This window comes from Pelodiscus sinensis, chromosome 31, assembly GCF_052426305.1.
Source record: "Pelodiscus sinensis isolate ZL-2025 chromosome 31, ASM5242630v1, whole genome shotgun sequence".
Classification (NCBI taxonomy): Eukaryota; Metazoa; Chordata; order Testudines; family Trionychidae; genus Pelodiscus; species Pelodiscus sinensis.
This window is the reverse complement of record NC_143082.1, coordinates 10,113,087-10,128,256: the sequence shown is the minus strand read 5'-3', so window position 1 is coordinate 10,128,256 and position 15,170 is coordinate 10,113,087. Positions and strand designations below refer to the sequence as shown.

The following is a 15,170-nucleotide window of genomic DNA, read 5'->3' as shown; positions in this document are numbered from 1 at the left end:
CCACAATTTGAGAAATGCTGGTCTCATGAAATTAGGGATGTAAATAGGTAAACAGTTACCCGGTAAGCATCACCCTTACTGGGTGATGGTTATTGGTAACTGGGTAACCAGTGCCCAGGCCAGCTGGCACAGTCTCTCAGTAGGCAGAGGAGCGGGGGCAGGAGGAGGGGGCTATTTCTCCAGCCCAGTTGGGCTCAGTTAACAGTGTAACTGTGATAATTTTTATCAGTCACATGGTTAATATTTGTATATATTTTTACATCCTTGCATGAAATCTATATAGAATAAGATAAAAGCACATAAAAGACCAGATTTCCTAGTCTGTAACAGGATTTTCATGGCCATGAATTTGGTCGGGCCCTATAAATAATGAAGCACCCTCTAAATTCTGCACATTTTAAAAGGGAGTAAAATTTGGACCATAAAGAAGCTGTCTTCCTCCTAAAAGGGAGTGGTGTCTAGTGTTCCTGCATGCCCTCCCCAATGAACAGAGCTCCCGCTACGTGAGGGGGTTGCAGGTACAAACAAGAGGTCATTTCATCCCTTACACAGCAGTGATGTACCAGGAGCTGCCTGCTACACAACTGCAAGTTACCATTTGCCAGCACAGGAGGTGAGTGGCTTCCTTCATAGGAGGCTTTTATTAAAACTGACATCTACAAGGATACAGTACAAAAAAAATTTTGGTCCATGAAAAACCATAATCAGTTAATAAAAACAGTAATTCTGCAACAGGTACACTTGCCTAGGCAATATCCAAGTATCCTTCACTATTACTTGCCCTGAGAAGCCGGTGGTCTGCATTAGCCGGGACCAGGACTTCAGCCCCTGGTGCTACACAGGGGCAATTCTTTAAGGGTACAGAAGGGAGGGAAGGATGGAAAGTCTATTACTTGCAGACACATTGTTGCTCGCTCGCTCTCTCTCACACACAAACACAGGCTATAGTGGCTCCTTATTTCATAGCAGCCCCTCAACAACACTTCTGGATACTGTGAGGCTGTTTGTCAGTAACATGATTTTGCAGCTAACGGCAGAAGAGCCCAACCAACTAGGTTCAGAGCCCATTCACTTCAGTCCCCAAAAGGAATCTGAGCAGAAATATATAGCCCCAGGTAAAGAGTGCACCCTCCCCGCCACTCCCCCCTCCCCCACCAACATGCCTGCCACACACACATGGCCCTGAGGGCTAAGGGCACTAATTCATTCCATGAAGCAGCATCTAGGCTGCTACTCTCCCAGCTGGAGAACCCCCCCAGCACATACTCGATCATCTGCCCTGGGACAGCTGTAGAACCTACTCTCTGACCAATCGTGGAAGACGACAAAGCAGAGGAGCCTTGACATCTGCTAACTTGTTAGGAGCTGTCGGCAGAGGCCCAGGCTGCCTCCTCACATCCATGCAAGGGGCCATTCACTTCACCAAAGGCAGAGATGCAGAATCATCAGCAGCCACCTCCAAGAAATGACCCTAAGGCTTTCTGCTCCTGCATAATCCCACCGCAAGGAGCAGCGGTGGGCGCATTCCCCACTTCCTGCTGCAGGAAGAGCAAGCAAGACTGCATTGCTGCTCAATCCTGCATGAGAACTATGCATGCAGCAGTCACCTCTTCATAGCTCCTCCATTCCTATGCTGAGCCAGGGTCTCTTTTGTGCTCCAGGCCTAGGGAACAGGAATGGAGCTTTAACTAAGACAGAGACTGGATGGGAAAAGCAGTTCTCCACGCAGCATAGAAACCCTCTTGCAGGAGAGGAGAGTCCTACAAGGGACAATGCAAGAGCACCCCCTAGGGGGACAGCGTGTGCCAACATGTAGGAGCTCTGTCTGCTGTGTCTCAGGGGACCTTGAGAAGTGAATGGCCCCGGGGCTCTGTCCACATGGCAGATCCAAGTTCTCTGGGGTGCAAGAACTAGAGCCGAGTTTTGGAGGAGAAGGGGCTGTGGTAAGGTTCTGAACTCAAGAGAAGTTCTGAGCCTGCAGCAATACTGGATATTGGGCAACGCAGAGACAGTCGGCTTGGGGACTGACAAGGCCTCAGTGAGGGAGGAAAGCAGGTAGCAGTGTGTGACCCTTTGAGCCTGTCTGCTTGCTACATCCCAAAAGCCCCGTGGGGCTCAGGAGTCACACTGATACGGACACCGCCAGAGGTGAGTGATGGCTGCAGGTCTCTATGCCGTAGTGGGGGTTGTGTGGGCCTAAACAGTGACCCCTGCAGCTCTCAGTCTCCACAAATAGCTGTGATGCCTTCTGGTCAGGGGCAGAGTGGGGCAGCTTATGTGTTGCGGATTCCCAGTGCCTGCTCCAGCTCCTGCCGTCTCTGCTGCACCTGTGAAGGAGAAGCCAGACCCCCCTGCTTTAATACACTTACAGGGCATGGTAAGTCAGAATTTCACTAGCAAATGCTCCAGGCCTGGAGGGAGGGAAGGAACCGTGAGCCCAAACCAATTCACAGCCCCTAGGAAAGACACCGGACTCCTTCCTTAGCCGGGCTGTGTCTTTCCTGTTGCCTCAATCCTGTCTGGAGCAGAGTGCACAGATGGCAGTTTGTTCCCCAGGCCAGTGGAGATGCACTCCCTGCACAGCAAGAAGGCTGCACTGCCTAGCGGTTAGAGGAAGGCAATGGAGTCAGAATGCCAGGGTCCTAATGCCAGCTTTACCAGTCATTCCCTGCATGAGCTTGGACATAACTTGTGCTCGGGCGTCCCCATTTTGAAGTGCCTCCCTCCTCCAGGGCTCTGAGGGAACTCGTGCATGGGCACAGCTCTTCAGGCTCTGACACAAAGGGCTAAGAAAAGGGCAAAGAATCTTTTTGGTTTGCTTAACAAGAAGCCTGCGATGGGGCAGTTTCAGTTTCATGCCAGGGATTTTGGGGCGTGGCACCAGCTCTCTGACAGGGCCCATGTCAGGTCTGCAGCACCCTGTGGACTGTTCCTGTTCAGAGATCTGAAAGCAACGGCCAAGCCAGCATGCATCCCAGCAGAGAGGGGCAGATACACTGCACAAGGGACCCTCAGCAAGCCCAAGGACCATGGGTCTGCTTGTGATAAAGGAGGTACGGGCAGTGAGATGGTGGGAAGGGCTAACACTAGTATCATGACACTGGTACTGATACTAATTGGATCTAAGCCAGCAAATCGTATGATGGGGTCTTTCCAGCACTGGTGACTGTTTAGTGCAGGGGTGGGGAACCTCAGGCCCAGAAGCCCCAGGCCCCGCAACACTGGGGAGCCCATGCTGGCACTCCAGCCTCCCGCCTCACCTCGCCTCCCCTCCCCTCCTTTCCCCCCCGGCTGTCCCCCCAGTGGACTGGAGCACACAAAATCTACTAGGCTGGTCTCCACATAGGCGCTGGTGTGCAAGGGGAATGTGGGGAGTGTCTTTCTCCTCAGTTGCAGGTCAGGGGGCCACGTCAGTGAGGGGTGTTTTGTTTGCTTCTGACTTTGTGCAACCCCCGAATGATTTTTCAGTGGATCAGCGGCCATCCCAAAGCAGGTTCCCCATCCCTGGTTTAGTGACAGTACAAAGCTACCCCCAAAAATTGCATCACCATATCTGAAGCAATAGGACTTGGGATGGCAAATCCAGGTCCACGGTGCATTGGAGATCAGGGCTGAAATGCATCAGCTGAGCTATGTGGGTGAAACCATGTGCCTGGCTGCTATGCCCAGCTTAAGCTTACGGCACCTCCCTGCAAGCAGCGCAGCGGCTGCCCGGTGTGGATGGATTCTCTCCCCCCCACTCCTCCCAGGGGAAAGCTCACCTTGGAGTAGAAGTATCTGCAGACAGCTTCCTGGGCCCAGGGCTGGAAGTAGAATTCAGCTCTACGCTCCTCTTCTGGATTCCCAACAACATCAGTCATGGTCTGGAGGCACCAAGAGAGCAGCTTACAACCCAGAGTCATGAAGCTGCCCAATTACCCTCCCCCATGTCCTGGGCTAACGACAAGCACTTCCCCCACGCAGGCTCCAGCAAGACCTGGCCCAGCCAATGCTGTCAGACTGAAATCCTGGTGCTCAATTCCAATTCTTGCTGTGGCTGCAGACCTGCACGTTGTGCCCCTGCATGGATCTCAGCTGCTCCCTGAACAAGAAGAGTCTGAGTGGATGGACTGAGCCTCTGTTGACCTTCCACACAAAAGGGCAAAACCTTTTTACCTTTAGATCTCGGCACTGCGACTGGAGCCAGTCGTTGATGAAGCCTTGGGGATCACGGGCAAAGCTCAGCATGAACTCCCGTTGTGTTTTCAGCTGGTTAATGGTTTCTATTGTCTCGTGGATCTGAGAGAAATACAGGAATGGGGTATTGCTGAATCAGAGCACAGAGCCAACCCAACAGAGAGGCAAGACAAACCAAAGGGCCCAACACGTTAGGATGGAAAACTCTCACATTTCTGTGCTGACCCAGATGTGTGACATGCATCCCATCCCACATCCCTCTGCCTGTAGAGACAGGGCAGTAGGTTCACCAAAGCCCTGACATGCTCATTCAGTGCCATTCATCCAAAGATCTCGCAGGGCTGTAACTACCAGGAAGCCTGACAATCCCTCCAAGACACAGCTTCACATTTACTCCACTGTAGCGAGACAGAGGCACAGAATGAAGCGACTTGCCCAAGTTCTCCGTAGATGATCCGGGAAGAGGATTTAGCATTCTAATTCCCAGTCCCTTGTTCTAACCACTAACCCAGTTTCCTTCTAATCACTCACTCTCAACTTTATTTTCTGGGTAAGTAAAAAGACTGTTGCCATGTGATTTGGTACCGTAGAAACGGTGCTAGCCTGGCAGAAATGTTGCTCTCACTGTTCCAGATCCCAAATATAAAGTCACTAGATGAATCTGTATTCAAGAAAGCCACATGAAAGATCTGCCCTGCGACAAAGCGCCAGCCAAGCTCACCCCAGCACACAATATAAGAGTTTATAGTTGGGGGGGCAAGACGCAGCTCCTACCTTGTTATCCAGGGCAGCGATTTCCTGCTGGCTGGCTGTGGACAGCAAGAAAGAATTCATCTGAGTTTTAAGAGTATCATCCACTTCCACATCGATGTCATAGCAGGCGGTTTTTTTCTGGTCGTTTGGGTCAACACTGTGAACATCAGCAAAAGAACACCCAGAAAAAGCGAGAAGCCTGAGTCAGTGTTTGAACATCTCTGAGCTCCAGAGGTTGACACAGGGGTAGGGAAGACAGTATTGACTTCTGCATTGCATTTAGTTTTTTGTAACAGGCAAAAGGGGTCAGTAACACTGAGGAGCAGGGAAATGCTTCACCTCCCTGGCACACATCCTGCATGCAGCACAGGGAGCTTACAGTCTAGAAGGGCAGCGCAAGGGCTGGAGTTCAAACACGAGAATACAAGCAGTGTGGAGATGAGCGTTGGCAGGAGGAAACAAAGCAAGGATTTACAGAACCAGTGCTTGGTGAACTGGAAAAGCAGCTGTTGAATGCACACAGGGCAGAATGACGCGTGGAAAGATGGTGAAGAGCAGGAATTTCAGCTGCTACCGAAACTGACTGCAACAAGGAGCATCTCCCCATCCAAGTCTCACTAGCTCACGTATTCGCCCTTCCCAACAAACAGCACCTCAGGGGCCAGTCTCACCTGATCACATGGTTAATGATGATTGGTTCAGGGGGCATGAGCAAAGCATGCAGCCTTTGCGGGATCTCAGAGAACTTCATTCGCGGGGACTCAAATATCTGCAAGAGAAAGAGGGGGTGGAGTGGAAAGCTGCTCAGCACTGGGAAAGGGGCAGCCTGGAGAACTTCTGGTTCCTGGAAAGAGGAGCCAAAGTTGTCCCCTGTCCCAAACACAACACTCCAGCCACCCTACGTTAGAGACATCTTTACCTGCTGGAGATACTTGTCGCAAATGACATACTCCCGCTCATGGGGGTCCTGTAGCTTGTGGGTCTTGATGTACTGCCACAGTGCCTGGATGATCACTGGTCGGGTCTGGGTATGAATCCCCAGGAGACGAGCCAGGCGGGGGTCAAGTTTGAACTGCGGAGGCTGAGGAGACAAGAGCATAACAGAGATGGGGGTAAGGATGAGGCAGCTGCCGACAGGGCTCATCCCAGTCACAAATCTGACGTTAAGACACTGCTCGCTCCCCACCAGCCTTCCTACCCTTCCTACCTGATAGTCCAGCATCAGGAGGACAGTACAACGCACATTCACATCCCCAGGCCTCTTCACCTGGAAGCCATCTGTCTCCTGGGTGGTGGCAGTTCTGTGCCACTGGGGGGGAAAAAAAAAAGCAGGGGGTGGTGGTTTAGAGAGACAGACTGCCAGGCCATTCCCTCTGCTCTTGTTGCCTAGCAGGCACAACGCTTATCTGTAATTGGAGTTCAGGGATGACACAAACTCCTCCCCCCAAAGATCCTGCCCATATGACAGCATGTGAGCTCTGCCACGTGCCCCTGCACTCTACAGACAGTTGTGGTAGCTCTGACAACACCTCTGAAAGGAGGCTGGAACTCCTGCGGTGAATACTGCAAGGAGGGTTCATCAGAGGAGCACACAGCTCACCAGTTTTAAAGGTCAAAGATTACTATCCTGGTGCATCAGGAAAGAATGAGACGGATGAAATGTGAACTCACAAGTGGCTGCAAAGGGGCTTCATTTATTTGGCGTGGATCATGTTGCTGTCCCCAAACACAACGGGCTTGGATGCAACGATTATTCACTACACCTAGAAACAGCTGATTGCAAATAACTTTGCCTTAGCCTCTTTGCTAAGGCAGGTGTTCTCAGCCTTTTTCAAATAAGTGTGTAAGTGTTCCTCAAAATACCAGCTGTGCTGCAAGCAAGCAGCACGTACCATTGATTGGCTTCATCATGAATGATTCCCAACAGCATGCCCAGGTTATCCATCCATCTCTGCTACGTTCCCAGGGTTATCAAACTTGCTCCAAGTACAGGGAACAGAAGAGACAAGCACACGTGGTCTGTGACTTTGCACTTCACACAGGAGCATCTTTAGCCCAAAACTTCACATATACTAATCGTACAAAGCTGAGGGATTCTGATGCTGTTCTTAGGAATCAGAATGGAGCAGAAAGGGCACAACCAAAAGTTATCATCTTACCCAATAAGTTTCAAACTCCACGAGGGAGGTTAGCACTACCTCCATTTCATAGTAGCTATAGAAATTAGTAAAAGCGGCGAGGAGTCCTGTGGCACCTTATAGACTAACTGAAGTGTAGGAGCATAAGCTTTCGTGGGCAAAGACCCACTTCGTCAGATGCATGTCTGGCAGCTCCCAGGAGCCTGCCCGGGGCCGCAAGAGGCGGGCGCCCGCTTGTTCTAGAGCAGAGACCGTGGACCTCATCCAAGTTTGGGGGGAGGCCTCCAATGTCCACAACCTCTGCACTAGGCACAGGAAAGTGGCTGTCTAGGGCAGGATAGCTGCCAGCCTGGCCACCAAAGGCCACATGCAAACCCAGGAGCAGGTTTGCATGAAAATCAAGGTGGTCCAGTGATACCCCTGATTCTGAGCCCTGAGCTTAGAACATAAGAACATAAGAATGGCCGTACTGGGTCAGACCAAAGATCCATCTAGCCCAGCACCAGGTACCCCGGAGGGGATGGACCGAAGACAATGACCAAGCCATTTGTCTTGTGCCATCCATCTCCAGCCTTCCACAAACAGAGGCCAGAGTCACCATTTCTACCCCCTGGCTAATACCACTCCATGGACCCAACCTCCATGACTTTATCTAACTTCTCTTTAAACTCTGTTATAGTCTAGCCTTCACAGCCCCCGTGGCAAGGAGTTCCACAGGCTGACTATTTGCTTTGTGAAGAAGAACTTTCTTTTATTAGTTTGAAGCCTGCTACCCATTCATTTCATTTGATGTCCTCTAGTCCTTATATTATGAGAACTAATGAAGAACTTTTCTTTCTGCACCCTCTCCACACCACTCATGATTTTATAGACCTCTATTATATCCCCCCTCAGTCTCCTCTTTTCTAAGCTGAAAAGTCTCAGGCTCTTTAGCCTCTCTTCTTATGGGACCTGTTCCAAACCCCTGATCATTTTAGTTGCCCTTTTCAGAACCCTTTCCAAGGCCAAAACATCTTTTCTGGGGTGAGGAGATCACATCTGTACACAGTACAGAAGATTTGGCGTACCATAGTCTTCTACGTCCCCTCCTCCTTCTTCCCCTGGCTTCCCCCTTCCAGCTCCCTCCTCCCAGGTTTCCCCCTCCCCTCTCCTACCCTCTCTCTTCCCCTCTCCCACCTCCTTTTTCCAGTCTCCCCAGAGGTTAATCCCCCCACACCCAGTTTCTATTTAAACACACGTGTCCTTTATTTTGTACATCAGGAAGGGGGGCTACGGAAGGGTAAGTGGAAGGAGGTGAGGGAGGACTGGGGTATGAGCCCCCGATGGGGAGGACTGGGGTGGCTCTGCGGGCTCCTCGGAGTGGAAGCTCTCCTGCAGCCCCCTGATTGACGCCCCCCGGATGGCAGCCTGTGGCAAGTGCAGCCGGGCTGATGGCCGAGTGCTGTGATGTGCCGAGTGTGGGCACTCAGGGCACTCCAAGACAGGACTGCTTTGCTGTCCCTCATCGAGGTAGACAAGCAAGTGGGGAACCCTGAGAACTGTCTGTCCGGGGTGGGGGTCGGGTCCCTTTAAGCACAGCCCTCGGCTAGCCTGAGACAGCAGCTCCACGCTCTAAGTCCTAACCTGATGCCCTGCCGGCACTGCTTCCGGCCAGCCTTAACTTCGGTTCAGGGTCCACTCAATGTGGACACGCTAGTTCGAATTAGCAAAATGCTAATTCGAACTAGTTTTTAGGTCTAGAGGCACTAGTTCGAATTAGCTTAGTTCAAATTAACTAATTCGAATTAAGTTAGTTCAAATTAGTGCTGTAGTGTAGACATACCCTCAGTGATTTATTTGGGCAGGAGCTTTTGTGGGTAAAAACTACTTTGTCAGATGCACCTGCACAGAATCCCACCGGACTCCTCGTTTTTATAAGAACTTGAGGTCACCAAATGAAATTAACAGGCAGTAGGATTTAAATCAAACAAAGGAAATATTTTTTCACACAATGCACAGTCAACCTGTGGAACTCCTTGCTACTAGCCAGGATTAGCAGGGATGGGGCCCCTAGCTAGATGCTAAAAATGGAGGGCAGGAGAGGGATCACCTGAGGATTACCTGTTCTGTTCATTGCCTCCGGGGGACTTGGCATAGGTCGCTGTCAGAAGACCGGTACTAGGCTAGATGAACCTTTGGTCTGACACATAATGGCCATTCTTACATTAGGAGATGAAGAAGTTTGCCCAAGGGCTCCTAGCAAGTCAGTACTTGAACTGGGCTCAACACTCAAGAGCTCCGGGCTCCCAGAATGACAAGGTTACTTCGTTTGGATAGGGTATAACAAAGCAGAGCTCACCTCCACCAGGTGATTGTCTGGGCCATACAGGTCCTTGTCCAGCTCGATCACCAGCGATTTGAAGAAGGAGGAGAATTTCCTTTTCTGTTTGGTGGCATCATATTTGGACAGAGCAGACTGCGGCAGCATAAAAAGGAGTGTTAGGGCAGCCACAGCCAGTAGTGCAGCACACTGGTCACATACAATAGCACTGATGGGAAACGAATGCTTTGATTCCCATTTACTGATACTAAACCCAGACCTCCCTCTAAAACCCCCCACATGTTGCCAATGGAATGTTTGCTGGTTACCCTAGCCTCTTTGCTGTCTTATATCCCTTCCCCCCATAAACTCTGTCATTCATCCATTTGCCTTTCCACTAGGGCAGCGGTGGGGAATCTAAGCCTCCGGCTTACCTGGATCTGGCCCTTAAGGCTTGGGGCTCTCCCCAGCATTGACAAATCTATGCTGGTTAGGGATGGGGTTTTTTTTTTTTTGTTTCGCACTTGTGTGAAACCCCTGACTGATTTTTCTGTGGGTCAGCGGCCCCTGATGCAAAAAAGGTTCCCCACCCTTGCACTAGGGGTTGTGCCTGTGTATTTCTAGGGAACCTAGGTGTATCAAAAGCTGTTCTTCTCCACACAATCTGCCTGGCAATCAGTCCAGCAGGCTATGCCCCATAAGCTAGAGTAAACAGATCCCTCAAGAGTGTTACCCAGATCAGCATGAAAGGAAAGAAGCCCAAGAGCACAGGACAGTTCACAACAAACTGGGAAGTACTGGAAAAGATTTTACATCTAAAACAGACATCCCCTGGGAATCCCTTGCCAATAACTGTCGCACAAGAGCCATGTCTGACTAGCTTCCTGTGAGGCGGATTCAAGGCCTCTTCCAGGATCATGGCAAACAGTCACATTAATACAGGACAATTAGAATCCTGGAACCCCTGTTCCAAAGTTACCCTTGAGTTACTGACCCAAGAATCAAGAAGGAACCAAACTACCAGCCATAAACCCTGACCCTTCCCTTGTGGTCTGAAAACCCTGTCTTGAAGCAATTCCTCGTGGCAGACTAGAGACTTTTGGGGCGAGGAACAAACACACAGCCCCGTTATATGAAATCTGTGTGTCTGGTTTCAGAGGCAGGGAAGGCAAATGTCACAAATCTGCTCCCAACATCAATCCTCTTAGCTACGAAGAGCTAAATATTATTATTGGAGATTCATACCTCATAGGGTGGCCAACTGATTTGGCCCTCTTACCCTCTCCCCCTTCTCATCAGACTCCTGAGGCAGATACAAGCAAGGGAGGATACACTCAGAGAAAGGATCATTGTGATCATCTAGGACAGAAAGCCCCTACTTCCATCCTTAGACACTAAACAACTGGTCTTCACCTACAACCCCAGACATTTGACAGTATCTTCTTTGGGGTCAACCCAGCAGGGTTTAGCTCCCACACCCATTCAGCTCATCTTATCTGGAGAATGAATGCTGCTCCTTTGCCCGTCCCAGAGGGGCTTAGTTCCTCACACTCACGTCCTCGAGCAGCCGCCCTTCCACCCGGAGCTCCCACGAGGCAACAGTCCCTTCACCATCTTCCGCGTCCGACTTGGCTGGATTGAAGGTGTTAGAGATAAAAATGCGCAGCTTTCGCTTTTGCTAAGAGGAAAAGCATCAGCTAAATGTTAACAATAAAATGTAGAAGCAAGTAGACCTGCTCAGCCAGCCACAGCCACAACCAAGAAACCACAGAATCTGGACTCACTTTCACCTCCTGTACCTGAAAAACAGAGTGCCAGGCCAGAGAGCAAGCCAGGCAAACAACCGACTAGGGATGTTAACTAATGTGTATTTGTGTGTTTACGTGTAACTGCTGGATTTTTTAAGTTACACATTTACACGTGGTGGGGGCGGGGAGCTTAGAGCCGGGCCTGCCCACCCTCCCGCTGCCTCTGACGAAGAGGCAGCAGTGCATGGGGGCAGGCAGCTCCACAGGAGCAGATATGTGCGGGGAACTGGCTTGAGAGTTGCTTCCCGTGTGTACTGGCTCCCACCTGTTCCCCTGAGCTGCTGCCTCTGTACCTACATCACACTCCTGAGTCTTTCCAGACCCACCCAAATGTCATAAAAACAAGGAGACCTGAGGTTCCTTAGAAACTTACATATTTATTAGGGCATAAGCTTTTATGGGTAAAACCCACTTCATCAGAAGAATTGGAGTGGAGTTTACAGAAGCATGGTATATATAAAGATGACAAAAGAAAGAAGGTATTTGTGTAAATGCCATATAAGTCAGTCCTGTGTTCTCAATTCAGGTGTAGCTCTCTAAGCACCCCAGTGAGAAACCTGAGCACTATCTTCCTTTACCTTAATGGGTCGTTTCAAGGCTTCCTGGATATCGAGACGTTTCCTCATAATCGTCTGGTCTAGTTTCCTTTCAAATGCCAACAGATCCATGTAGGCCTGAGACTCTGGTACCAGTTCACGAATCTACAGCAAAGTACAAGCCAATCAAGAACACTGCTTCTCTCCCCCGAAACTGCTTAGAACATAGAACTATAGCAGCAGAGGAAGCATGAATAAAAACCCTCACTCACCCTCTGAGGTAGAATCTTGTCAGCCATTTTCTTTTTCTTAGCGCTGTTTAAAGAAGGATACATGTATTAAGCGGGCAACCAGTTTGTTTCTCAAACAGCCAGAACACAAGAAAAGAAGCACAGGTGTGGGTTTATTCTCAGTCTTGGGACTCCGCTATGAGGGTACTTGCTCCATAACAACTGGCTCAGTCCAGTTCTCTCTTTCAAAGACTGTTTATTGTGACTATCAGTCTCTATACAGACACCTTCCTTACCCATCCCTTCCTCCCCAAGGCCAAAGCAGGACTGAAGCTCAGAAGCTCCTGCAAGACCAAGACCACCTATTATTTGAAGTATCCCAACAGATATAGATAGCTGGGGTTGCCCTGAGTTTGGAGAGGTGTTCGGTTAAATATTTATTTTGGCACAAAATGACTCTCGGGTTTGATTAAATATTAAGCTGGATTTTTTAACAGATAAGTATTTTAAGCCAGGCAATACTGTTGATATGTTAAGTAATAAAAACTCTTGCTCTTGAATAGGAGCAAAATATTATTATCTGAAGCTCCCATCACCCAGCGAAGTAGCTGCACAAAAAGTTTAAGTCAGTTTGAGCCAAAACAATTAAAGAAGAAAGTCCATGAGTATGCTGGGAGCAAGGGACACAGAATATGTCTACACTTGCACCCTCTGTTGAGAGAGGGATGCAAATGCACCTGAGCAAAATTGCAAATGAAGCACTGTGAATTTCCCACACTTCATTTGCATATTAATGTTATGGTGCTATTTCAAAACAACAAAAGCTGTGTAGACGCGGTTATTTAGAAAGAAAAACCTTCTTCCGAAATAACTGGTAAACCTCGTTGTAGGAGGAATAAGGGTTATTTTGCTCAGCTGCATTTATATCCCTCTCTTGAAAGAGGGTGCGAGTGTAGGCATACTCACACAGAAGTCCCAGATGTTATGACCCAAACAACAAAGCAATGTGCTGATCTCTGATATCAGTGGTAAGCATCCGAATTACTGAATATTGGCCAGTCCATTTTTGTAATGTGGCCCACTAGCATCCAAAGGGGTTTCTTTGGATATGATGGACAAAAATGTATGATTTGATCCCTATTTTCTGGAGGTTCATAAGTGGCCTATTTCAATTTAGATACTGCTTTCCTCGTGAGCATTTTTCTTTCTGAACCACCTTAGATTATGTCTGCTTGACATGGATATTGAGAGTCTCCCTAGCACTTTTGTAAGGGTCGGTGGGGTGGATGCACTGGTGTTTTGGACAAAATCTGCCTGACTTTGAATAACTATTCAGCAATGTGCTGTTAATTGGTTTGTTCCAGCCTTCTGCTTTAGAGAGGGCTGGATTTTGGTGGTATTATAATTATAGAACTTGTGAAGGAATTTGGTGTCCTTCAGGAGGAGTCACTAAGTGGTCACAGAAAAGATAAATCAACCTCATAATGAGGTGAGAAATCTGGCCTCTTACTTGTGGTTACGATTCTGAACCGCTTGCTGCTGGACCTGCTGGATTTGCTGAGGAGCTGGCCTCTTGCGGGACTGATCCAAACCAGACTGGGCCATTCCAGGCCGGACTGAGGGACTCCCACCATATCCTGGGGGACCCATGGAGGGTCCCTGAGGTGTCATGCGGCTGCCTGGCAACATGCCAGGGCGCTGAGGAGAGAAACACAGGGATCTGGTCTCCATCCAACCCAAACTTTGGAAAGATGGAGACTCACCAACAATGGGCTGTTAAGTCCTAAGTACAAGTAGGCTACCAAGCCATGTCTGCTGGGAGCACAAAGCCATGTGACTCATGGGCTTGCTTAGATGGACTCAGATCACAACAGGGCTAGCAGCTCCAGAATGGGATGCTTCCAACCAGGAATAAACGGGATTGTAACATATAAACCATAACCAGCAAAGCTGGCTATGAAGGACGATTCTTAATTTTACACACCTCTCCCCACTGTAGGCCTTATGTCCAAACCCCTGCCTACAATTCACTTCCACTCAGTGAATCATCACTCCTGACATTCCCATAAGATACTCCAACACTCACCCTTGCCTCAGCTCACTCATTTTGTCTAGGCTGCCTCTCCTCTCTCCTTGTTCAGCTCTTAGCTCCCCTCCTTCTACTCAATCTTCTCTTTAGGGTCACATTTTAAAATGAGAGTAACCCTTACTCAGTGATAGACATATAGCCGTGTTAGTCTGGTGTAGCTGAAACAAAATACAGGACTCTATGTAGCACTTTAAAGACTAATAAACCATCTTGTTAGTCTTTAAAGTGCTACATAGTCCTGTATTTTATTTCACCCTTACTCAGGGCATCCCTGATGACATTCTCACCCTGTTGTGCCCCCAATTTTACCCAAACATTTCCTCCTTACCCTCAAATACACCTCCCCATAGTTGGCCAAGTCACCTCACCATGCACTGAGGCTGTTTTCTCCCCTTGCCCTGAGCCCCAGCTTGCTGTCATTTCACCCCACATCCTCCTTCACCCCAGAGCCCTGGACTCACCGGGCCTCCTATGCCCCCAAGACACGAGGGTGCTCAGACCCCCCCCCCTCCGCCCCATTTACTGCCCCCACTTCAGACAAAGACCAAGCCCGGCCACCCCCTGACTCACCTTCAGGGACCTTCCTCCCTTCCTATTGTTCCCTTAGGGGCACCCCAGCCCAAACCCTTCCCCCTCCTGACCCCTCCCCCATCCCTCCTCCGCCTCCATCTCCGGCCCCTCCCTCTCCCCCGCTTCTATCCCCTCCCCCACTCCTGCCTCCAGCCCCCCCCCCCCGTCTTACCGGGTAGGCGGCGCCCGGCAGGGGGGAGCGGTACAGGCCTTGCCCGGGAGCCGGGCCCATGCGGACGGGGGGCCCCGGGGTGCCCGGCCCCAGCGCTCCGGCCCCCCCGCTGCCGCCGCTCGGAGTCACCGACTGGAAACCCGCCCGCGCCGCCATCTTCTCCCAGCACAAAGCGGGGGAGGGGAGCGGAACCGGAACCGGACCCCGACCGTAGAGCGCGCGGGGCAGAGCGGCGCCTGAGGAGCCATAGAGTGCGCGGGGAAGAGCGCCGAGAGAGGCGCGGGACGCAGGCTGCTCCCCCTGCCGCTGGGAGGCCGGAGCTGCAAGGGGCCGCGTGTCGTCTAGAGTCGTGTTTCTGAGCCTTTTTTATAAGTATCCTTTTCTATCCCTCTGTCTACC

General features: G+C 50.3%; 1 protein-coding gene across 2 annotated transcripts; it reads right to left on the bottom strand.

Annotated features, from left to right (window-relative positions):
- Positions 1-609: 609 nt before the first annotated feature.
- Positions 610-14,964, bottom strand: SMARCD1 (SWI/SNF related BAF chromatin remodeling complex subunit D1). Of its 2 annotated transcripts, none has more exons than XM_075902058.2 (13): positions 14,772-14,964; positions 13,451-13,638; positions 11,983-12,025; positions 11,753-11,875; positions 10,916-11,044; positions 9,406-9,522; positions 6,137-6,238; positions 5,849-6,010; positions 5,601-5,698; positions 4,951-5,086; positions 4,156-4,278; positions 3,762-3,863; positions 610-2,327 (listed from the first exon to the last, which is right to left on the bottom strand). In XM_075902058.2, the coding sequence occupies exons 1-13, from the start codon at positions 14,925-14,927 to the stop codon at positions 2,274-2,276; spliced, it is 1,533 nt and encodes a 510-aa protein (XP_075758173.1). In that variant the 5' UTR covers positions 14,928-14,964; the 3' UTR covers positions 610-2,273. The 2 variants fall into 2 exon arrangements, with proteins under 2 accessions (XP_075758173.1, XP_075758174.1); XM_075902059.2 differs by having other exon boundaries at positions 10,922-11,044; positions 14,772-14,956.
- Positions 14,965-15,170: the final 206 nt, after the last annotated feature.

Bases quoted from the DNA above. Each gene is read 5' to 3' on its own strand.
- SMARCD1 (XM_075902058.2), bottom strand. From the start codon at position 14,927: ATGGCGGCGCGGGCGGGTTTCCAGTCGGTGACTCCGAGCGGCGGCAGC. The intron at 4,279-4,950 runs GTAGGAGCTGCG...TATTTCTCTCAG, and splicing joins TCGCTGCCCTGGATAACAAG to ATCCACGAGACAATAGAAAC. The intron at 3,864-4,155 runs GTAAAAAGGTTT...TGGTGCCTCCAG, and splicing joins CGCAGTGCCGAGATCTAAAG to ACCATGACTGATGTTGTTGG.